The sequence below is a fragment of the Dermacentor silvarum genome, chromosome 10, assembly GCF_013339745.2.
Source record: "Dermacentor silvarum isolate Dsil-2018 chromosome 10, BIME_Dsil_1.4, whole genome shotgun sequence".
Lineage (NCBI taxonomy): Eukaryota > Metazoa > Arthropoda > Arachnida > Ixodida > Ixodidae > Dermacentor > Dermacentor silvarum.
This window is the reverse complement of record NC_051163.1, coordinates 157,878,863-157,904,227: the sequence shown is the minus strand read 5'-3', so window position 1 is coordinate 157,904,227 and position 25,365 is coordinate 157,878,863. Positions and strand designations below refer to the sequence as shown.

The window sequence follows — 25,365 nt, the reverse complement described above, 5'->3', positions numbered from 1 at the left end:
AGCTTTCAAGAGTTTGTCTTTAAGAGCACTCGATAGCGGAGGATTACCTTTGCGTACTTGCCCTTCTCGGGTGCGAGTTTAAAGCGAAGAAAGAAGCAGTCGTGGTCAAAGAATAGTGCTTTATTCCCGGTTTGGAAACTATGAATACAGTCTCGGTAAGTCGCTTCGAGAGAATCGTAAATGCAAAATCACGACACTTGAAATGAGATCCACCGGTTCTTTGCGTAACACTGGTATTGCAAAATCGTGCGTGCCCCGCGGACGGGCAGAAACAGCGAAGATCCCTCCGATCGCGTCACATGACCAGTCCTAGCAAAGACGTGTTTTTGCGTCATGCTCGCCGTTTGTTGTCACTAGGCGGACAGTGAGCTTTGGCCTTGCGTGGAGCCGCAACGTAGCCAGGAGGAGGGGGGGAAGCACACTAGGCACGTGCCTCCCTCCTCCCGAAATTTCTGCGTACTATGATGCCGCTAGCAACCCCCCTTCCCCCCCCCCCAAAAAAAAATATATAAAACTTTCTGGCTATCCCGCTCGAGCGGAAGTCTCGGGCGAAGCGAAACACGATAGAGGTCATCTTACGCTCTCATTCAGCGTGTTCTCTTAGACAACGCCATGCGTTTATTTTGAACCGTTATTCAATTGAAGCAAGTGTATTGTGAATGAGAGCCGGGAAAACTGCAGCACGTTGAACGGTCTAGTGCCAACTCCGGCACTAAGGCGCCCCATCTCCCTATCGATTGCTTATGCAATCCTATTACCAAATTGTGGCCCCTTGTACGTTTTGCGAAAACATAAAACAATGCCTTTCCATTATGCTTGCTGAACACCATGAACCAAACTACAAAATAAACCAGTCATTAAGAAAAGAACATTTTACGTTCGCAGACACCTTCGCTGTTTTGTCACAGTTTGGTATACCATTGGACCCTTCATGGTGTGCCATATTAGTGTATGTCAAACCATTTTCAACGAGGAATAATATACCACATATCATATGTTTGGCATACTGCACAAAGCCCGTCAGATCTGTGTACGAGCCTATGCCTGTGTGGCTTTCTTAGATGGGTGATAAGTTCACAGCTCACAGCAGAATATGCGCGAAAATAGGAAATCTTTTTTTTTTTTGCGTAGCACAAGTTTCACTATTTCTGCAGAAAGCACGTCCTTGGTGGAACTCTTTTTATGCTTTTCTTCTCAGCACAGAAATACATGACGCTGACCCCTATGTACGCCGTCGCCGCTGGCCGCAGTGAAAGCGTACATCAGGTAAACCGTAGTAGAGCAATGCTACCTCGACTCTGAAATGCACCAGCTGTGATTGCAAAGCGCGAATTTCTCTATTTCTTCTCATGTTTCAATCCATTTCTCCTTTCCCCAGTATAGGGTAGCCTACTGGGCTCAGCCTGGTTAACCTCCCTGTCTTTCTCTTATGATTTATCTCTCTTTACTTCGATTCTGCGGCACACCCACCTTGCAGCATTGCACTAGGCCACAGAAACATACTGTTGTTCTTATTTCCACCGTGGTTGCTAACATGACTTAGCCATGGTATTTGTTTTTATGGTTCTTTGACTTCGGTGATAGCGTTACGACAATACGCTCCAGTCTGCCTCAGAGGCCATATTCCGCAACGATCCATTCGATAAGGTCGATTTTTCCATTCTTAGCAGTCATCACGCCGAGCGTCCAATATCGGCGATGTTGATGGCGTCCAAACCCATGAGGAAAGGCGCACGGCATGCAATCTGCACGGTTATAAAATACGCTTCTTGGTTGGCCTTTTCATAGTCTCTAGACACGAATGAAAACTGAAATTTATTTCAAGTATGGTATTACACAGTTCATCATCATCCTTTCCACCATTGTCGTACATTTTTTCCACTACCGCGCAAAGGCTTTGTCTAGCAACTTCCAGTAGCTTCGTCTTGCGTCAACCGAGCTCAACCTGTGCATTTAAACTTCCGTGTATCACCACGCCATCTGATCCTCTGCCATCCTCGAAGGCGCTGTCAATCTTTTGGCACCCGACAGATATTCATAGAAGTAGGTCCTGATGGAGCAAAACTGCGTCATTTGGTTACTCACAGTTTTCATGATCGCAGATAAGCGTTTAGTATTCAGTAGTCACGATCTGGTCAGCTAAGTTAGCGCTAATTGCACGAAGTATTGGGTCTTTCGCTTCTGGTGTAGTGTACAAACGGGAGACATTGCTCAAGTCAAAAATCTAATTGTGGAGCTCAACGTCCTGAAACTGCGACTCCAGCATCGGATAAATTTCGACCACCTGTGTCTGTTTACCACGCACCTGTATCTAAGTAAACGAACTGCCCTCGGAATGCGTTCGCCGCGGCTGGGAGTCGAACCCTCGACGTTGTGCTCAGCAGCAAAGATCAAAAGTCACTGATGAGCCACCGTGGCAGGCGAGACATCGTTCACCTAAGCGGAACCCGGAGCTTAACTCGTCTCGATCTCAAATCTCCGCTGGGCGGAAAATCGCCACTTTTTGCCTAAATGTTCGTGAAAAAGCAATTTATGTCTTTGTAAGCCCAATTGTTTCTCGTCAGCTGTAAAATATGTGGACGCGATATTGTGGCAGGCCGCGTGGTATTCTTAAATTGTTCTTAAAGGAGTACTGACATGACATGTTTTTTTAATGTTTTTTGCGCTAAATGAAGATCCTATACTTGCAAACCCTTGAAAAAAATACTAGCAACCCTTAGCGCTCCATAAAAAGTATCGTGAAGCTATATACCTCTACCAACGAACTGTTCTTTCGTGTGCCCAGAAAGAAATTCCGCAAAAAATAGAAAAAATACAAAACAAGCATCAGAATCACATGACAGATGATAAAGTCTCTGTTGTCAGCAATTGAAGGCACTAAACAGCATATCTTCGTTGCCATATCTTCGCCACGCAGAAACCGGTCTAGCCGCACAACCGAGCGCTTGTTTTCGAAGAAAAAAAAAACCCTGCCCTGTCACGATCGGGCGCACAGAGCGAGCGGCGGTGATAAAGGTGTGTTGCGCTTCGACGTGACGTGGCATAAACGTATCATTCGCTCCACTTGTGGAATTAACGATGTGTGGATATAGGGGTACTGGTGTTGTGTTCTTCCGAACGCTCACGGACAAGGCAAGATAAAAAAGAAGGAACCTAGAGCTTGGGTATATGCTGACCATCGAACTGTTTCATCGGGAAAGAAAATGCAATTGTCATGTTCGTATATTCATTCGCGATCATATCTTACTGGCGAGGGTTGCTGACGCGTACCTTGCGGCCACCGGTAACGCCAAGCCCGTCCCAGAACCGCTATACAGATTTGCGGATTTCGTTTCTTGACCGGCCGTTTTGCAGCGCTGAAATAGTGGCGCTATCACGCGCTGGTTTTTGTATAGCGCATATTCTTTTCTTTCATAATTCATTTGGTGAATCTCAACAGCTTCACTATAATCCACCTTCACAGCGTAGATCGGACCTACATTTTTTAAGAGGTTTTCTACAGCCAGGTTCGGTTTCGGTTTCCAGGAGGTTACTATATCGTGACGTCATCACAGAAAGTGGCCACGTAGGAGCAGGGCATTGCGAGGTTTTACACTCACTGCAGCTTGCTCGGTTGCCGCCAATGCAGTAGGCGATGTTGTGGCATAGCAGACGACCGAGCAAGTCGGAACAAGTGTCAAAGCATTGCACTGTTGCTCCCACGTGACCACCTCCTGCGTCATGACATCACAATAAATTTCAATACCATACCGAAACTAGCCGTATAAAAGCTATGACATCAAATCATTTAGGGCCCCCTGAGGCTTGCCAGCGTTTTCCTAGGTTTAGATGTTCCGGACCTTCATTTAACGCAACAGATAAAATTTCGAAAATATCATGTCAGCGCGCCGTCAACCTATCGGTAAACCAGCAACGTGGCCACCGTAAAGCCCGTCTCCCTCCCGCGCGCACGAAGCAAAAAGCGCCAAGTTCATCGTGGAACCAATGGTTCGGTCTGGCTTGGCCGTCGCTGGAAGGTGGTTCCGTCGTTGCGGCTGTCGAAGGAAGCCGTCAGGATGTTGAGCACCGTGACGGCGAAGACGGCCGCGGTGGCCACGTTGTTGAGGATCTCGGCCATCCGGTGGTTCTTGTCCTTGTTGAGGTTTACGAAGCCCAGCACCAGGAAGACCATGCCCACCAGAATCTGCGCGGGATATAAAACCACGGAAGAGCTGAAAAGCAGTTCATGGGTGCAATGATGGCAATAGTGCCAGTATTACTCAGCTTACTTGAAAAAAAGTTTGGCAGGTGTTACGCTCTTGAAACACAAGAAAGCGAAAGCCTGCTGCACATTTGGTAATACATTAAGTTATACAATCGGGGCTAGACTTCTTGCAAGACATAACCAGCCGCAATAGAAAGTACACGTGGGGCACTAAGGCGACCTCTTGAACGCCACATATGAACACTTAACATAGTACCTAAAGTGCAGCATGTTAATTCACGCACTGGACCACACCTTTGGTCAGCGAGATGGCTGTGACGTGACATGTGCAATCACGCACGCACCAGGCACACATTCAGTATGCCAGAACCGTGGAGCAGCCATGGTTCCACGGAAGCGTGCTTGTCTCGCATTCCAGAGGCCCGGGTGCAATTCCCACCCAGACCAAAATGTACAAAACATTCTTTTCAAAACCACTGATTTACTTTGTTTACAGGAACTTCCCTGAGAAATCTGCCGTCAATCCGAGCATTTTTTTGCGGCATCGGCCTTTTTTCGTAACGGCGCAGTTCCGCCAAAGGCATACCAAGGGCACCGCCAACATAGACACCTAAGGCTTTCGCCTTAAAAACCGGAAGAACTTATATACATACACATATCAGTCAAACGATTGTGGCACACGCGCAAAAGAAAGCTGATCATTCTCTGCAGCTAGATAATCAGATTCCTTATTCAGTAGTATTATAGAAGGATGGCTTCTGCAATGTACTTTTAATCTTATATGGTAGACTTCAGCCATCTCTCTGGTGCGCTGATCCATGCGCTTATGGCCGTCTTCTTGAGATGAGGCAAACAGCCACACGATATGAAGCAAACAACCAAATGGGAGTAAACAGGAGCTGAAGAGAAATCTCATGCTCTTGAAGCCGCACATTCAGACACCGCTTCGTTTGCCCGAAGTACTCATTGACGGATAATGGTATGCCGTACACAGCGCCCGTCGCGCAATTAAGGCGCGTATTTGTGCAAATGATCAACGGAACAGCAGTCTTCTTTTCCTGGCGTGCGGGATCACCTACCATGATGTACATTTACCAGCTTGACCAACTCGCCAATCCCGCCAAATCCAAAGTAACATTCATGAGGAGAGGGGAGGCCTCATTAACGCAACTATGGAACGGCGGGGGGCGGGAGGGGGGGACAATGAAATTCGCCGGCGAATTATTATTTTATTCGCAACACACTTTGTCGCGATCAAGTCACCTGCATTAAGTGCCGGCACGGCATGGCTCAACGAGGGAGCGTGGAACGCTGCAGATTTCGTTTGCTTTGGTGCCTAAAGATTTGGCTCAATTCACTACGGGGATTCGGCCATGAAACTGCAGAAGCGGATAGGCACGACTCTTTCGTCTGTTTCTTTCCTATCCGGCCTATCGTTTCTCGTCACAGGCTGTGTTTATACCGGGTGTCCGAAAAGTAACAGTGCAGTGGGAAAATGAACCCAAAATCAGTGGCGATTTAGTGGTAAATCCGAGAAAAATACGTTAGCATTACGTCGCACTTTGACGTCCCGGATCTATGATTTAAACTGTATTCACCACATTGTAAAGTGTTGTTCAGGAGCTCACTCGACGCACGTCCGGACTGTTCGAGGAGCGAAGTACAACTGACGGTGGTCCGGAAGAGACCACCGTAAGAGACCACCGCGTGGCTATATATATATATATATATATATATATATATATATATATATATATATATAGCCACGCCTTTTTACGTGTCTAAACCATCATCATCAACATCATAGCGAGGCCCCGTTTTCGGACTCGTTGAATTGAGACAACGTGAACGACGTTGGTTGCCTGTTATCGCTTTAACTTGCCTACTATAAAACGTTGTCCTTTTATTTGGACTTTACTCTGACTTACCCGATTCTTGGCCAATCCCCAAGAGTAGATACGTGTCAGTATTTCCAAAAATCTACATCTAAAGTAAAGGTGCCGATGCCAGAGAATTTCTCTCACTTTTCCTCTCGTGACAAGATGGTGGAGACTCAGGGTAGCCCTACAACCTTGGCGATCGGGACCCGAAGCTGCAAACGCTACCAGCTTCATAACCCAAGTGGCCCGAAGGAGCCGTCGCCTCCAAGGACTGCCACCTGAGTTCAATCAGCTGGCAAGCCCATCGAGAAGAATGTCCACCATTACGGCAGGCCAGACGCAAGAGACCCAAACTGCTCCTGTCACATGGCTTGCTTATGCAATACGAACGTCCCGAACTTTCCACGGCGGCAACACATTCGAAGACGTTGAAGAATGGTTGGATGACTTCGAACGAGTCGCCAGCTTGAAAAATTGGGACGACACCACGTAGATCAGGCACGTCTACTTTGGCCCCGAGCATTCGGCGCGCATATGGTTCGAGAACCACGAATATATTTCGACGAGTTGGCCGGAATTTTGGCGACAACTTCGCCACACCTACAGCAGCACTGAAAGGAAAGAACAAGCCGAGAAAGCCCTCGCGTCACGGAACCAGAGGCCAAACGAGAGCGTTGCTATGTTCGTCGAAGAAATGTTTCTGCTGTTTCGGCGAACAGATCGCAGCTTGTCCGAGGAGAAGGTGCGGCTCTTCATGGTTGGAATCAAATAGCAACTCTTTTCCGGCCTTGTGCTTAATACGCCTGCTACTGTAGCGGAGTTCTTTCGTGAGGCAACAACCATGCAGAGAATTCTGCGGCAGCAGTCGTGGCAATATGCGCGTCTCATAACCAGCGCCTCCTCCATCGCAACAGGTAACGAATGTGAAGGTCTCACAGACCTTGTACAGCGTGTGGTGAAGGAAGAACTCAAAACTTTGCGTACAGCGTGACCCCAACCGAATGTGACGGCAGTTGCAGATGTGGTTCATGACGAGATCCGGCAAGTAATGCAACCTTTCACACAACCATTTATAACTTATGCCGAAGCGGTGCGTGCGCCAGCGCCAACTACAGTTCGCTTCTCGTCTCTGACGGGACAGTCAACACCGCAGTTTCCGACCGTTACAACTCCGCGTGCTACATACATTGACCTTCGACAGAACATTAGCAAGACAAATGTGTGGCACACGGCCGACAATCGCCCATTGTGTTACCATTGTGTGGAAGCTGGTCACATTTACCTTTACTGCGCGTTCCGCCAAATGGGTCTCCGCGGATTTCAACCGGACGAGCGTTGTCCGCATTACGGCGCGCGCCCTCAGGAAATGGAAGCCTACCTGGCAGGACACCATCACTTTGCGTTTCCACAATCACGACAGTCTCGATCACCGTCTCCTAGGCGCTTTCTGTCCCCTAGCCGCAACACTACACCCTTCGATTCTGTCGACCGTAGCGGCTCCAGCCCATCTCGGGCAAACTGTGGAAACTCTGTCTAGCTGCCGATTTCCTCCCTCGACGGGACGTGTGACCGAAAAGCAACCGACCAGCGACCGATTAATTGCCGACTTCTCATCCGATGCCAAAGTTTCCGCTGACATTACCATTGCTGTTGATCGTCATCAGTGACTGCTCTCGTCGACACTGGTGCAGTTTACTCTGCTATAAATGGTACACTCACATCTGCACTGCGGAAGGTTACGACGCCGTGGAAGGTTCCCAGCTGAACGCAGCCGCTGGTCATCTTGTCACACCGATAAGGCGGTGCACTGCCACAATTCACATCCGAAATTCTGCCTGTATTGGCTCTTTTGTCGTACTGCCTCATTATTCTCGGGAAATAATGTTGCGGATAAATTTCCTTCGGGAATAGGAAGCCGTCGTCAACATGCGGAACCTGCTCGTCACATTCTCTAGCCGACGTACCGCCACACCGGATAAATGCCCATCGGAGTGAACCGCATTGCCTGTCTTTGGTAGCACAGTTACAGTACCACGACGGAATAGCACGTTTGTTGTCGTCGAGTGCGAGTTTGATCAAAATATCCCCGGAATAGCCGAAGGAAATGTTTCCTGCCTATTAGGTCCACAACTCTGCGTTGCTAATAGTGTTCTTGAACTCCACCGCAAGCAAGCTACGATCATGGCTACGAATTTCAGTGGAGAATTCCAGCATTTTGTTCAGTGCAGTGCAATAGCGCACTTCAAGTTCAAGTTTATTCAAATAGTAAGACTACACAGGAAATCTTGTATAAAACATCTGGATCCCTAGCTCAAGGCTAGTTGGAATCCATGCTAGTTAGTATTCACAATCACAACGGCAATACGGCAAAGTGTAAATAAATAATATGTACATAAATATGCATTTATAAACAAAATACAGGGTGCTTATACTAATAGCTACGAGAAACCCACAAAAAGGAATTTGTACTTAATAACTTTACACTGGAAATGACAAAACAAAGGGTCCAACGAAATAAATACCCTAAACAGATAACACTAGTGAATGATAATGGTATTTCAGTGACAATGAAAAAACTCTGGGTTGTTTTACTTGTGATGGTAAGTTGTTCTATAGGAGTGCTTTGATGCTGTTTAACCTCCTCCGTCCATATACGTTATTAATTTTTGGCAAGAGAATATTTCCCTTAGTAAGTGCGCTGCGTGTATTGCTTCTGGAGTATAAAAAATCTGCTGAACTCGACAAGGGCAGTTAGTGGCTATGCTATTATGAGTACATATTGACGCGAAATAAGTTGGCACGTGATGACACTGGCCCCTTGAGGCGAGAACGACGAAGTTCGTGGTTGCGCGCGCGCGCTTTCCGAGGACCAGTCATTGCTTTTCCTTCACTTACTGCCATATCCGAACCCGTTCCATTGGTTTTTGAGTGTTAATCTTTTTTCGCTGAATCATGCTCATGACTATGACTTCTATCACCATCCTTTAGTGTTTCCTTCACTTAGTACCCACGTCCGAACCCATTTCAGTGGTTTTTGAGTGTTAATCTTTTTTCGCTGTGTCAATGTCATTTTTGCTCAGTCATGGTCATGAGTGACTTCTACCATCATCCTTTAGTGTTTCCTTCACTAAGTACCCACGTCCGAACCCATTACAGTGGTTTTTGAGTGTTAATATCTTTCGTTGGGTCATTGTCATGACCTACATGACACGCGTGTCATGACATAAATGTCATGACACGCGTGTTTATGTCGTGACCTATCACTTATGTTCGTCATACACTTGTCATACTATGCCAATTTTAGTACTACTAAGTTAACGAAATGACCATGAGAGTACCAAGACGTAGGTGGCTCTTTCATGACCTACTTGACACACATGTCATGACATTCATGTCATGACATATCATTTATGTTCATCATATACTCTTGTCATAGTAGGCCAATTTTGGTACATACCAAGTTAACGAAACGGCCATGAGAGCACAGACGTAGGCGGATAGATAGATAGATAGATAGATAGATAGATAGATAGATAGATAGATAGATAGATAGATAGATAGATAGATAGATAGATAGATAGATAGATAGATAGATAGATAGATAGATAGATAGATAGATAGATAGATAGATAGATAGATAGATAGATAGATAGATAGATAGATAGATAGATAGATAGATAGATAGATAGATAGATAGATAGATACTGTCCAAGTAGCAAATGTTCGCCAAGAAATGCTTCGCATTTAATAATACAACGCGTGTTTTAAATGTTCAAATCATCATCATCATAACAGGCGCCGATTTTCTGACTGGTTGGATAAAGAAGAACGTGTACGCCGTTGGTTGCTGTATATATTTTACACGGTGTTCCAGCTATCACGCAGCACGATTTAAAAAAAAAAGAGGAACGGCGTTACGCGAAGCAATCCTAGTGCATATTGTTTCCACTACAGTGGAAATCTCAGCAATGAAAAAATTACTGGCGGCTACTCCACTGTAGTGGAAACAATATGCACTAGGATTGCTTCGCGTAACGCCGTTCCTCTTTTTTTTAAATCGTGCTGCGTGATAGCTGGAAGACCGTGTATATATACAGAAACCAAGTACTGTCCTAATTATCAAAGTGTCAATGAGAAAATTGTAGAGCAACATGAAAAAGTCCCGATACAGCTTTCGGTTGCTCAATACGTGCCACATAAATGTGTTTTTGCGAGTGTGAAAGCATCCCGCGAATACACGCAGAATTGCCGCGCGACTGATCGCTCCAGGCACTTAGCGTGTATTCGACGGCTTGTTTCATGCTCTGAAAAACGCTTTTATGTAGCACGTGCTGAGCAACAGAAAGCTGTATCGGGAGTGTTTTATGTTGCTCTACAATTTTCTCATTGACACTTTGACAATTAGGACAGTACTTCTCCTCGAGTTAGATAATTAATTACAATTAGCTTATTAAATATCAGTAATAAAAAATTACTGGCGGCTACTCCACTGCACTGGAAATAATACAGACTAGGTTTGCTTCGCCTAAGGCCGTTCCCCTATTTTTAAGTCGTGCTGCGTGATAGCTGGGACACCGTGCATATACGCTCCTCTAAGCAGCTCTCCCATCCCCTGTGATACCTCGGCCAGGTGACCGACTGTCCACACTTCACGCACATGCACTTTTTTTTTTACTTTGGCACTCCTAATTCTAACTCATTAATATGATAACTGTAAATGATATCGCAGGTTGACGTGCGATATGATAGCGCAAGACCACGAAGGGGTGGACGAGAACAATCCTCGCACACACAGGAACTACAGACAGCCGTTACCCAGCCCATCGCACACATTACTCCAGCAACCTTCTACCGAGTGCTTAACAATAGGCAGCGCCGTATGCAGACATGTCTTCAACCCGGTGGTGGACATTTCCAGTATCCGCTGTAGTGATTTCTGCGATTGCGTTAAGGTGGTGGTCCCACTCCGGCGGAACGGGCCCCCCGTTTTCAGTACTTTTGCAGCAACCGTGGCGGCTCTTCTACTTAGGATATGAAGTTGTCGTATAAACCATAAGAAGCTTAAGTCTTGTAGATTCCAACTATATATAACATAAAGAAATTGATTGATGTGATTTAGAAATAAATGTTCAAGAACAAGCATGAGATACATGGTTTTTGCGAACTGTGTCTCAGTTGTGACCATATTTAGAATACACTACCGCACTTACTGCATTTCGGCTTCCTCTGTAGCTTTAGGACACATTTATCTACTTCCTAGACGTAGCAAAATAATTTGGAATTTTTACTTTTTGGGTAGTTTGCTTTTGAAAATTGCCAAATATCGCAATCTTCTGTTGTAAACAGCCCGGCAACTACAGCAGCAGCAGCAACAGAATCAACACAACTGGCAACCATAACAGGTATGATGCAACAGTTAGGTAGTTATTGACAAAACAGGTTCGTAGTAGAATTTCTAAAAGCATTAATATCTCTAATTGCGACCACATTGTCTGGAAGGCGATTCCAATGCGAAGATGTACTGGGAATAAATGAGTCATGATAACATTTAGTGTTTGACAATGGAATATCGAATTTATGATGGGGATCGATGGCGTGTGGAACTGTAGGATAGTTTTGTTAGTAGCTTATCCTTAAGGAATAAATTGATATGATAAATCTTATCAAATAAACAAAGGAAGAAAGCTTTTCTACAATGAGAAAGGCTGGCTAAGAAGATCGTGTCCTTCATAGCTGTAAAACTAGCGGAAACGTGATGCACGGTTTTCTACCCACTCTCCCCCTCCCCGTTAGCGCTGAGCCATGCTCCCTCAAGCGCTGCAGAAAAAAAGCGGCAACCTTTGCTTTCATAAAGAACCACTTCTCTCTCTACCGCCTCTAAGTCAGCTGAGAGTTATTCGAGGCCAGGATCATATATAGCTGCTGCATATTCTAGTTTAGTTCGGACCAATCTTTTATAAAGCTTCAACTTGAAGGATACAGTCGCCTCAAAAAAAAAGTCTGCGGAGGTAACTTGTAATCATAATGGAGTTATGTAATCAATGCGATTTTTCCAAGGTAAGTTATACGAAATGTGCATGCCAAGTACTTATGAGTACACAGATTCCAAATCACGGCTTTTAATGTAATATGTTGGGTGAATAATATGTTGTCGACAAACACGCATTGATTTTCATTGGTTAAGGTTTAATTTCGTGTTCCATAACTGGCACCACTCATAAACCCGGTTAGTATCAGACTGCAGGATGACTCAACCCAAGTCACTGTTAATTTCTTTATAAATGAGGCAGTCATCGGCGAAAAGACTGGTGGAAGACGTTATGTTTGCTAGCAAGTCATTAATGAAAATTAGGAAGAGCGGAGGACCTATTACGGAGCCCTGTGGTACGCCTGAGGTAACTGAAGAATAAGAGGAGTCCATGTTATTAGCTGTTACGAATTGGGAACGATTTGTAAGTAGACCTTTCAACCATGCAAGAAATTTACTATCCCGATTATGATTGTGTAATTCAAGAAAGAAAGAAAGAAAATATGTTACTATGTAAAACGCCTTTGAGAAATCTAAAAATAAGGAGTATATAACGGACCCCTGGTCAAGAATGGAATGTAAGTCATCAGTGAAACACTAAAGTAGCGTTTCACATGAAGATGTTTTGCAGAATCCGTGTTGAGCATTACTACAAAATTTAGTTATTCTCATTACATTCTCAGTCGTCATGTGCGGCCGAGCACGTGGCTATTGCCTTGGCCCTCCTGGACGAGAAACATGCGAACATCTTCAGCGACTCCAGGGCAGCCATCCGCGCCTTCAGCGTTGGCGCCGTGTGTAAGGAAGCCTGTCGCATCCTCGACGGCAAAAGCATCACCACCCACACGCTCACGTGGTTCCCCGCTCACATGGGATCCATCATGGGAGGCCCCACAAACCTCAATGAGCTGGCCCACTTCAAGGCGCGAGGTCTCGCTTTCCGCGGCCACGGAGAACTCCCCGGCCGGCCAGCAGTGGTGGAGAACAGAGATCAACCGGCAACATATAATGAAATTACGCAGCACTTTTATCTCGGCAGGAGAGACTTTCCCCTTCCTCACAAGAAGTTAAATAGAGCGCAGGCATTGACCCTCAGATTATTGCAAACAGGCTCGTATCCCAGCCCGGCTTTATTACACAAGCTTTATCCCGACACTTATGCCAGTAGTTCTTGCAGGCAATGCAATGACTTCGCTAGCCTAGACCACATGCTCTGGCGTTGCCCCTCGTTGCGAGCCACGGAACAAATCAATGAGGACAAGTGGTTCTCCGCTATCAGGAGCCCCGATGCCGGGGCGCAACTATGGGCTGTCCAGAGGGCCCACGATGCGGCGGTCGGGCATGGCCTGACTGTCCCAAAGTGGGAGTGGCCCGCTGCGCGCTGAGTCGCGTACCTCAGGACTTTTATTAAAGTTTTACATCCATCCATCCATTACATTCTAGAAACTTAGCAATATGGGAGGAAATGACACGTTCCATGATGTTGCATGGCACGCTGGTTATTCATACGCGTCGGTAATTATTAGCAGAGTGCTTGTCTCCGGACTTGAAAAGGGCACAACTTTCTCCACTTTCTAATCAGGAATACAGCCAGTTTCAAGCGATTGCTCAAATAGTTTTGAAAGGATAATGGAGCTGCACACATTGGTATTGATGAGAAAGAATTGATGTCCACTCCAGCTGACATAGTTGATACGTCAGCTGATATAGTTTGGCGTCATCCACTTTCTTTATACAGTCGTCGTCATGCTATCGTTGTTATACTATCGTCATCATTTCAGAATCGTCATCAAATTGTCGTCGTGCCTCATTGTCATAACGCTTTCGGCTGCGTCAGTTTATGTTTAGAAAGCCGACGAGCGCTCAAGCCTCGGAGAGAAGCGAATAGTTTAAACGGGAGCGCTATAAAACATTCTCTACACTCAAATGTCATGCAAGAAGCCGAGCCTTAAGAACCCCAAGCGATTCAGCGAGCTCGAGATCGGGAGCGAAAACGCCTAGCACACACCAAAGCGAACGCTTAAAAAAATTCGCGTTATGCACTCGTAGCCATCCTGTGATGGATTTTTTTTTTTAATTTTACTATCAGACTTTATTTCGGAGTGCACAATTGCAAACGCAACGCTACAAAATGTTAAATGTGTGCCAACGTGTTAACTATATCAAAACAATGCCCAGTGCCATAATTGACCCACTCCAGCGTCTGCAGCGGATAACCGCCACCTACCTTGGACCTGCCCTGGGACAAATACAAGTCCGGGAAAGTGAACTTAGAGGTGCGAAATTAAAACGAGGCCAACCTGAAAACTACGAACAATCGCTCACGGACAGCACATTTTACCCGTCGCTTTTGCAGTACCTGCATGAAATGGGCCCGCATGCTTCTATTTAATCTCATTCTTACGTTATGCTGCGTAGCAGCCCAAGCGAATTAAAAAAATCACCGCCCCTTCCACTCCGTGAATATGGTCTAACAGTGAAGCTATGAACGGCGCTACTTGGCGTGGGATAGGACGCGCCGGCGACCACGGGAGACAGCGTTCCTAGCGCGTTGCGGGAGATGGGACGCGTCGGCGTCCACGGGCGACGGCGTTCCTAGCGTGTTGCGGGGGACGGGACGCGTCGGCGTCCACGGGCGACGGCATTCCTCGCACGTTCCTGGCGATTTTCTACGACGTTCCCAGTCAAGAGTCCTTGATCAAAGCTCTGTATTGACCCTTTTCGTGGAGAAGTTTGTTTTAGAGAAACGAGATGGCGCTTACGGCGGCGCGCCATACGTCTCCTCAGCGACCGCGCACGAATACGAAACCATTTCCGCTTCTACCTTTCTTCTGTGCAATCAGCTGTCGGAAATGAGTTATCGCTGACGCACTGTGCTCCATTCACTCTGGTTCGAATCATGTGGATTGAAGACGTGTGGCTGCAAATATAGTGACTGGCATATTAAAGAATGTAATGAATATGTGGGGCCAAGTTTGCTGACCGCTGCTGCAATTGTCCGTACGTGTTTCAGGCACTTCGAGATGTACGGCTCTCCTCGAGGATACACAAATTTGCTCATCCGCCTGCGTTGTATCGCTAATCTTCAAGGAAAGGGTTTCAGCCCCGGTATGGCGGCAAGAGTGAGTACTGCTCGTTAAACAATGATAACGGGAGTAGCGCCGCCTCCTGTCATACTAGGTTTCGTACACAGTATTTACGCACGTCTACCCCAACCAGCACAGAAACTTACACCCACTCTTTCACCAATGTATCAAGAATAAGTGAATGGGCGCACACTTGAATATATGCGCACTATATACGCACAGTAAGTGACGGTACTACATCGATAGCGCACGAATGGTCGAAGCTGAATGTTTCGTGATGGTCCACAAGAGTAAGCGAATTACTCGCGATAAAACGCATTTGCTACAAGGTATTGCAAAATGCAGAACAGCTACGTTTCAAGCCTTGAGCGCAGCAAAAACAAATATATCAGAACTGAGCACACCCGCGAGCGATTAGGCAAAAGATAATCAGATAGTGGCCGCACCGAGGAACTTTACTGTGTCAGAAACTGACAAGCCGCTGCTTCAAAATATTTGCCAAATAAAGTACGAAGAGCAAAACACACTAACCCTGATTCAATTCATGAGCGGAATGTTTGGATAGCTTGAAATACATATTTAACCCCGCTTTTAGAACAAGCACAATATACGCTGCTCGCGCCGTTTGGATATAGGTTAATCAGCTCCGAAAGCGCTTTTGCATGTCCTCTGAAGCTGTGATCAAAGCTTCGTGTCGTTCACCCAGTCACCGTTTACGATATCTCCCAAAACAGAGGTTTTCTAAGCCGCACCGGCGTCATACACTTCCATTGTAAACAAGGAGGCAACGGAGGCAATAAGTGACCCGTAAAATGAGAAATCGCAAGGAATTGTGGGGCGCGCCGTCTGCTAGCAGCTTCCGGTTCGACGGACGACGCGGCGGCATCGGCGGCATGCCCGGCGCACGTGTTTTTCTACGCGGTTTCAACTGTCAGTCGTGCGAAGCTTTCCGTCCGCTTTGTGGACCAGCAATGTCGTTCCATTCATGCAGCTGATTTATAGGTTTCAGTTCACTCTGGGCGCGACGATGACGAGCCAATAAAGGCAAGGATACGCTTTTATTCATAAACGAACTCTGGTTTTCGTTTCGGCAGCTTTTTTTGTTTCTGCCAGGTTTAGCTCTACGACATTTGCCGCTGCTTGGACGCGCCGTCACTGAGTGCTCTGCCTGTGGGTCAGTCATTTTATCAAGCGTATAGAAGCATTAATTAGAAAATCGGGTGCTGAGGCGATGGTTATAGCAGCCTGGTAAATACTGCCGTGTGATCATGGCTGCAACCGGTATCGTCAGTAACGGCGCAGCCAGCGTAATTAGAAAATGAAGTGCTGAAAATGTTTGATAACTGCCGGCATTTCTTGGTCAAAACTCGAGGTTCATTTGAAGTGGTACGTAGTTAGAAGTTCTCGTTTTTCGGTCAATAAGATGGGGAAATGGCCGTATCGCCGACATATTACGGCTGCGCATTATCTCTATCTGTATTCAAGGAACTAAGGTGGGCTAGTTGGTTATGAGTATTATGTATGTATCTCGCTGTGTCCCGTATAAATTTCCGCTGTAAAACCACGTTTCATACTACCTCTATATGTGCATGCGTGTACTAAAATAGTTATTATTGCTTGAGTCAATGTTAGAGAATTTGGGATCGAATACCGGCCACGGCGGCCGCATTTCGATGGCGCCGAAATGCGAAAACACCCGTGTACTTAGATTTAGGTGCACGTTAAAGAACCCCAGGTGGCCAAATTTCCCCTACTACGGCGTGCCTCATAAATCAGATCGTGGTTTTGGCACGTAAAACCTCATAATTAATTTTTTTAATGTTAGAGAAATAAATATCTTGGGGAATCATTCCGTGTCGGCCCTATACACAGCTCATCGCCGCCTGATAAGTGCCACTGTACGTTCATTTTCTTGTTGTTCATTGATGGTTCAGTTTTGGAAGTGGCAGCCATGCCTCTGATGCTTGTGCACAGCTGACTCAGCAACGGACGTTGCAAGGCCGTAGTTACATGAGTTTACCTTTAACGGTTGAATTTGAGCAGCCAACGCCTGGACTGCCGATCATGGTTTTGCTAGGCGCCTGCAACCAGGTAATCTTGGTGCATGACAAAGCCGGACTGCAAGCGCATCAATAGGCTTCAGCGGCGAAGCGGTGGCGGCGGCTGCGCTTCCTCGAACCGGAAACAACGAGCAGACGGCGCATCCCAGAATCCCTCGCTCTTTTACGGGTCACCTATTGAGGCAAGCAATGCACGCGTCACCACGTGATCAAACATGGCAGCGCCCACGGGATCGCCGCGAAAAGGGTCAATATACAACCAACGCTAACGCGAACTCCTCTCACACCCCACTACTCCATTGACCTACTTTTATTGCGATAGCAATTATATGGACAGTTCAACCGGATTTCTGCCGTCGGCGTCGCCGTCGCCGTCGCCGTGAGGTTCCGTATAGATAAAATCTTCACCGCGCGCCGTATGCCCGAGCGGAAGCGTGCTGGGACGCGCGCTATCACGGAGAGCGAACGCACTCAATCTCCCACGCGCAAGCAACGAAGCGGGAAGCCAGCGCCGGAGGGAACGGGGGGGGGGCACTTCTACTGTGCCCACAACCGCGCTCGTCGCTCGCCGCACCGTCTCTTATCTCCACACGGCTCTGACCTTTATGCACTGGCCGCTCAGTTTCCGTTGAAGCGATAGACCGCACGTACCTTCGCCCGCTGCTTGCTGCCGTCGTTGTCTGCAGTCATTCAGTGTGATCTGTTCATGTTTGTTTGTGCGCGCTCACACCACGCTTGTTCATTCAGTTAGTAATAGTCGGGCCACATTTTCCAACGCACGCTACACATGCAATGCTGCCCGGATCGGCAGTGCAGCGCTACAGGTGTGTCCCTTCGCACGCGCGCTGCCCACGGGAAGCGCTTCTCATCAACACCACCGCTTCACACGCGACTTCTCGTGGTCATCGAGTCTCTCTTCATGTCGGTCTACTTACGCCGCAGCACACCTGCTTACTTAATCAGCTCATGTTTACTACAATTCATATTGCTACCAAGGCCGCTCACCTTACATCGTATGACATTGCTGTGTTGCTATCGCATTCATTGCTTCGCCCTTAGGGCGAAACTGTGACATTTTTTTCGTACACCGCCACTGGCTGGCGCGCCTCACGCTCTCCCCCTCCAACGCAAGCATTGGACGGCGCGACTTACGTCAACCCCCCTCCCCGCTCTCCTTTTCATCTGCACCCTCTCACAGCATTCTCACAGGGTTGAGCCCTTCTTTTCCTATCCTCTCCCGCTAGGTCACGTGGATTTTGGCGAATGGACGACGGCACAGGGTCCGCAAAAAGAGCTTCGCTGTAAAAACGATGATCTTCACTTTGACTCACTTGCAGAGCGATGGATAGGCTGATGAGCACCACGAGCACGGTGTAGAAGTCGTGCTCGTCCCCACGCTGTATGATGGTCTTGAGCTGGGTGGCATTGACCGAGAGCAGGGCCACGTCGAGCATGCCCTGCGCCAAGGTCTTCTTGGTGGCGTAGAGGTTTGGGTTCATGCTGGCACTGGTCCGCACCCAGCCCGTCTTCGTTATAGAGGTGGCCGCCACTGGACCGTCACCGTTAGCTGTTGGGGATCCGCCCTGCGTGAGCGAGAGAGAACGGTTTTTAGGTATGAAAGGCAGAGACTTCGGCCTGAGGTACATTTCTCAAGCCGGCTAATCTGCGCCAGGGAAGGGGGAAGAAGGGAACGAAAGAGGAACATGATGGGTGACGATGACGACAAAAGGTAGATACAAAACACAATACGGTAAAGTCTACTCATACCCTATAGAGCCCAGACCTGCACTTTTTCAAAATCAACTAAGGCCTGTATGGCCTGAAAACTAAAGCCGTTATATCGGGCCATTGGCCTGGTATAACGTCTTCTGAGAACGGCTAGACGTCGAGACAGCCACGATCATCGGTCAACCCATGTCGCTTTTCCACGTACTTAATGCATTCACATCATAGACATTGGGGGGTACAGAGTTCCAAGTTTAGGCTTAGGCCATGCAGTGTTGCAGGTGCACGAAAGCCATCCGATCGTTCACGATGGAAAAAGCCGGGGCATGCTTGATGGCGCATGTGTACGTGTCTGATTGTGACCTTTGTCGACAGCAGGCAGGCTAATGCATTTTTTCGGCAAAGTTGCATTTCACTGACAAGTAGAACCCCATCGCTCCTGGCACTTCGCAATTCTGATATCAAGTTCGATAAGCTCATCCAGCTCTGGAGGCTTAGGATATTAAGATCGGTAGCTACGGGCTCTTGGTAACTGTGCGGTCTCCATCATCAATGTATTGTTGATCTCAAATTTTCGTTAATTGTCACTGAAACTTTTATGAAATAGATGCTAGCGCTGCTTTCGAGTGAAGGCTTGCAGAAGTAATTCCTTTTCCTTAAAATCAGACGCTCGGGTATGATCGGCGCAACATTACAGATAGCTCGCGTTTTTAGCGTCCCATCACTCTCAGCACATCCAATGGTGACGCTGATCTCTAGTGAAGTTGGTAGAATACATGTCTGCTACATGTTTCGACAACCTATTGAGCACTCAACTACATCGGGGAAGCCCATTGTCTGTTTTTGCGATCTAAACATACACAGTCTACGACGGTGTTGAACTTTATATCGTCTTGGTGAGTGAGCCTTAAGAGTCACAGCTTAGCTATAGGATAAGTTGCTGCGTGAATTTGCCTCACAGAGCACATTTGGCTGATTAATAGCACCGTGGCAAATTTGCCTTAATTCTGCATAGCACATACGGCTTCGTTTCTGTTACAGCGAAGCTGACAACTACACTTGAACTGCATTTTGCGCACGATTTTTCGTGCGAGCTTTTTAAAAGCCTGTACAAAGAATCATGAGCAAAACAAAACAAAAAGCGTCCTCGCCGATGGCAACCGAAAGATCGAAAAGAAAGATTGCCCGAGTATCGGACAACATCACATATTCTCTGCGCATGGACAATAAGAAAGTCTACGTAATTGCGAGGGTCACAAGAAATTATAGAAGGGCCTCGAACTTCAACTAACGCTCACCTGGACTTACTGTAAGAGACTGCGGAAAAAAACGCAGAATTGGTCAGGTAGGAACGTAGTGAGCGCTTTGTAAAATATGCTGAGAAAGTTAGAAATATGTCGCAGGACTAGGCTAGTCACACCCAAAAAAAAAACTATTCTAATGGGAGATCGCTGCATAGATCACGGAGAAATAAAAACGGTAGAAATAAATAAAACCTAGACATCTGATGAAACGAAGTTTTTCCGTAACGCGGGGACCGCAGAAGGTTGAAGAGTTGGTATACGTATTCATGGTACTGAAGAGCAACGAGGCTCACAGAAAACCACAAGCGCTTGCAGTGCTTCGGTTTTCGGTGTGCCATAAATCCGGCGACCGTAGTAGGACATCCATGGGAAAAACTTCAAATGCGTGGGTCAGTTACGGAAGAGAAAAGAGAATAACAACGTAACACGTGGCCGGCTAGAACGCTACTCACCACTGGTTCCCGATCAGGCAAGTGATTTAATACTGGACGCTGCTTTACAGAACAGGCGCGCTTTCGACGTAACGTTATTTTGTTAGTTACTATTCGGTGTTAGAAAAAAATTGTTGCCGACTTTTATGCCACCATCACCGGCGATATAGGTGAACGCCTCGTTCGAAGTGAGTGACAGGATCGGTGAGGAAGCGGCCCGTCGGCGGCACCGGCTCCGTGGAAGGCAACGTCTCACGCCTTCTGCGCGTATTATTTGTTCGTCCGGCGTCCGATCCGATCCTGCATCCTGTCGGAACTTGTGCGAACTCGGTTGGGTGAGGTTTTAGGGTCGACAAGTCTGGCGTCAGATCGCAAGCCAGATCGTACGGTGCGTACGTGACCAGCCCGACAGGGAAAGGGTTGGCCGGGAAATGTCCTTTACAGCAGATTCCAAAAAGGCCCACTCAGCCAAGCGTCGCCTATCAACGGACACATGCCCCTTCTGCAAATATGCATATCGCTTATCTCATTTGGCTTCTGCATTAGATGGTCTTTTTTCAAAGCTTTACCACACGTCCAGGCACGCACATTTCCTGTTAAGAGCCGATTTACGCTCGAACCACTCGCCGCATCGCCCGCCTGCCGCACGCGTGCGGTCGTACGAAAAACTGCACATGTCGCACACTGGGCCACACATTTCGGTTTACACTAACATGGGACCGCACATGCAGTGTAAAACTAAATTTGTACCCCTGTGTGCCACATGTGCAGCGCTTGTCCTGTGGTCTTCGTTCCTTTGTCGTCCTTGTTCCTTTCGCGCTATTATACTTTATACCTTTTGCTCTAAGTGCAGCTTTTCTTACGACCGCACGAGTGCGGCAGGCGGGCCTCGAGCGTAAATCGGCCTTAAAGGGACCGGGCGGTGCCGTTAGGTAGATACCACTATAACGGTCGCATGCGATGGATAATGAAATCTTGCTACTGCAAATTTTTTTCGTGGTAAAATATCCATAATATTATAAATTATGACATCGGTGATGTTGAACAAGCCGTAAAAAATGGGGGCAGCATGAAATCTGTGTGAAGAAAACTTGGCATAGGAATGAGTAAGGCGTATGCAATGAAAGATAAGCAGGGTAATGGTCATCAGTGATTTTGATTGCATTGTAAAGGCAGCAGAGGACTTCTATACTGAACTGTACAATATCCATAGGAGCCACGCAATCTTGATTGGAAGTAGTAAGGAGCAGGACACAGAAGTACCATGTGCGACTAGCCATGAGGTTAGAAGGGCTTTGCAAGGACAGATGTCCGTGGAAAAAGCACCAGAGAAGGCAAAATAACAGTCGATTTGATCAAAGATGGAGGAAATATTAATACTCGAAAAGCTTACGACCTTTCATTTTCAATGTATTAAGACTTTAAGTGCACCAGAGAGTTGGAAGAATGTTACCAATGTGTAAATTCATAAAAAGAGAGACGTTAAAGAATTCAATATTTATAGGCTGATTGGCTTGCTTTTAGGACTGTACAAAGTGTTCACCAAGACAACTTCCAATAGAATCAAGGCAAGTCTTCAATTCAGTCAATCCAGAGCCGGCTGGTTTCACGAAGGGGTATTCTACAACGTGTCGCATCCATGCTATCAATCTGGTAATTGACAAATATGCAGAGCACAACAAACCTCTGTATATTGGTTTCATAGATTACGAAAAGGCGTGTGATTCAGTATAAATACCAAAAGTCATGGAAACTTTGCGTAGTCAAGGAGTACAGGAAGCGCACGTGAATATCTTATCAAATATCTATAAAGACTCCACAGCTACATTAATTTTCCACAAGAAAGGCAGCAAACAATAATTCTCCACAAGAAAGGCAGGAAAATGCCGAACAAATAAGGGTCAGGCAAGGGAATACAATCTCTCCAATGTTCTTCACTGCATGTTGAAAAGAGCTATTCAAACTATCAAACTTTATGGTAAGGATTAGGAGTGAGGATCAACGACGACTATATAAACAACCTGCCATTTACGGATGCCACTGTCCTGTTCAGCAAAGCAGGAGATGACTTGCAAGCAATAATTGAGGACTTTAGCCAGCGAAGTATACGATTAGGGTTGAAGATTAATTTGCAGAAGACAAAGGTAATAATTAATAGCGTGACAAGAGAACGAAAATTTATGGTTGGCAGTCAGTCTCTAGAATCTGCCAGAGTGCGTTTGTTAAGGTCAATTACTAACAGTAGACCCTGATCATGACAAGGAAACTTACAAAAGAATAAAAATGTGTTGTAGCACATAGGGCAGGCATTACCAAATCATTACAGGTAGCTCACCGCTATCCTTGAGCAAAAAAGCTTGCAATCATTGCAATGTACCGGTAGTAACATATGGGGCAAAAGTTTGGAGGTTAACAAAGCTACTCGAGGACAAGCCAAGGACCACGATACGAGCGATGGAACGAAACATGTTAGGCCTAACGTTAAGATACAGGAAGGGAGCGGTGCGGATCAGGGAGCTAACGGGGATAGCCTATATTCTAATCATCATTAAGAGAAAAATGCAGCTGGGCAGGCCATGTAATGCGTAGGATGGATAACCGGTGGTCAATTACAGAACGTCTGCCAAGGAAGGAAAACGCAGGGCAAGAAATTCGGCGGTGTGATGGAATTAAGAAATTCGCAAGGATAAGATCAGGTCAGCTGGCGCAAGACAGGGCCAATTGGAGATCACTGCGAGAGGTCTTCGTCCTGCAGTTAACATAAATAGGATGATGATGATGATGATGATGATGACATCCATTTGGGGATTTACGGAAGTTCATCCTAAAGGCTGGGCGGATGATACGCATAGCGTGTCCTTCTAGACCGTATTCTAATGAAATTCCTCCACAGGGAAGCTAAAAAGCAGCGTCCATCCCGCTGCACGCATCACAAGCATCCTGATCTATGATCACAGTGAGCCAGAACGTCGCAGTGAGCCGGACGGGCCACAAAACGCGTCATACTGATGACGATTTTACAAGGGGCTGTAGTTTCAAACGCTCGTGATGACTTTAGCCGTCATAATCAAATATGTTCCAATGCCTGCAATTAGGTACTTATGGGCGCAGAGGAATCGAACAAACAGCATGAGCATTTGAGTTTTGAAATTGTGTGTCAGTGCACATTTTGGCCGTTATTTAAGCTCTTCCCGCGACAGATTAACCCGTGTGTGCTCGCTAAATAGATATCAAGCTTGCATTACGATAGCGCAATGTGCGCAATTGTACCATACTCGCAGGTGCCTTAGTGGAATCGCGAATGATCAACAACATCGCAAAGATGTCCAAAGACACCTTGCACTGTCGCCGTTCAAATTCAAGCAATCGTCGATGTGACTCATTGGCAAGGGCATTCATCTGAGCTCGAAGTCATGTGTTCTCTTCTCGACAGTGCCGACCACGGCGGATTGGGAAAGGCTGAATGAAAAAAAATAAATAAATCGTAATGAAATGGGAAAACTCTCGCATACCTAGCTTTGGGTGCGCGTTACGTAACCCCAGGTTACCTCTTTGGAGCACTCTACTGCGATATCTCTCTTAGCTCCTGTGCCAGATTGACACATTAAAGCCAGTCAGTCAATCAAACAAAATCCAGGCGTACGTCCCTGTGAGGCGCGAAACGCCGCAGCATCCACGGAGTAGAATTACCTGCGAAGTATCCTATAGACGTTTCCCAGACACAACTTTCTGGAGCACTCCCATTGAGTGCACGCAAAATAACGCTTATAAGACGGAAATTTGATTAGCCTAATTTCATCCCAGACGTAACTTTCTCGCCCCGATATTGATCGCGCTTACCGCTATCCTTGAGAATGGTGGTGACTCCTCCGGGATGAGCGGTGGCGACGTGGGGTGAGATGCCGGCTGGTGCAACTCGTAGGACCCGCTCATCTCTGGTCCCCTCTCGCGCTATCCGGCACTGCCTTAAACCATACGACTTCAAGAGTGCGGTTTAGGAGCGTCAAGAAGTTCCGCGACGAAGTGGAAAACGCTGGTCGAGTGTTGCGAGAAATGGCACGTTCGTTTAGGCAAAGGTCAGTTTGCAGTTCAGGTCATCGCACGTCATCGTCGTCTTGCCTCCCGGAGCGCACAGATATAAGTAATGCACCAGTACAACGTGCTTCTTTTTCCCGGTGAAGATGTTTCCCGTTTCAAATCGCCCGATTACCATGGAAGAGATAGACACCAAAACGACACAGTAGTGCCCCACGCTCGGGATTTCACTGGCAGTCAGTCCGTATCGCAGGTGGCGAACAGTCACATGAAACAAGTTCTCCGCAAAGTCGGCGCGAGTTTCAGAAGTTTCTTTCCGAGCGAGACCTGTCCGTCTGCCAAACAGTGGTAGGAATACGCAGGACTAGGCAGCAACCAGCGTAATGTATAGGTGACCTGTGCACGAGGGCACAGACGCGACCGAAGTCGCCCGCACTCACCAGCGGTTCACGCGATTATAGCGGTCGGCTCCGCAAAGCATATCGACTCTCTGCAGGCAGCGTCGGGTGCCTGCTGTTCAGCCTGCTGGACCAACGACTGACTGCCCCCTGCCGTTCGCTGTCGGTTGACAACGGAAGGCGCTGTAGCAACATTCGTTCAGTCACGCGTGAT

The 25,365-nt window shown here is 47.0% G+C and overlaps 1 protein-coding gene across 3 annotated transcripts in view; it reads right to left on the bottom strand.

The window, feature by feature from the left end:
* Window positions 1-104: 104 nt before the first annotated feature.
* Window positions 105-25,365, bottom strand: part of LOC119431124 (ninjurin-2) — an 86,356-nt gene continuing 61,095 nt past the window's right edge. For 2 of the 3 annotated variants that reach the window (XM_037698602.2, XM_037698601.2), the window contains exons 2-3: window positions 18,590-18,841; window positions 105-4,183 (exon numbers count right to left, since the gene is read on the bottom strand). In XM_037698602.2, the coding sequence (XP_037554530.1) occupies window positions 3,971-4,183; window positions 18,590-18,841 (465 nt within the window). In that variant the 3' untranslated portion in view covers window positions 105-3,970. Of the gene's footprint in view, window positions 4,184-18,589; window positions 18,842-24,558; window positions 25,352-25,365 lie in introns of those variants that run through there. The other variant, XM_037698600.2, reaches the window with a different exon arrangement.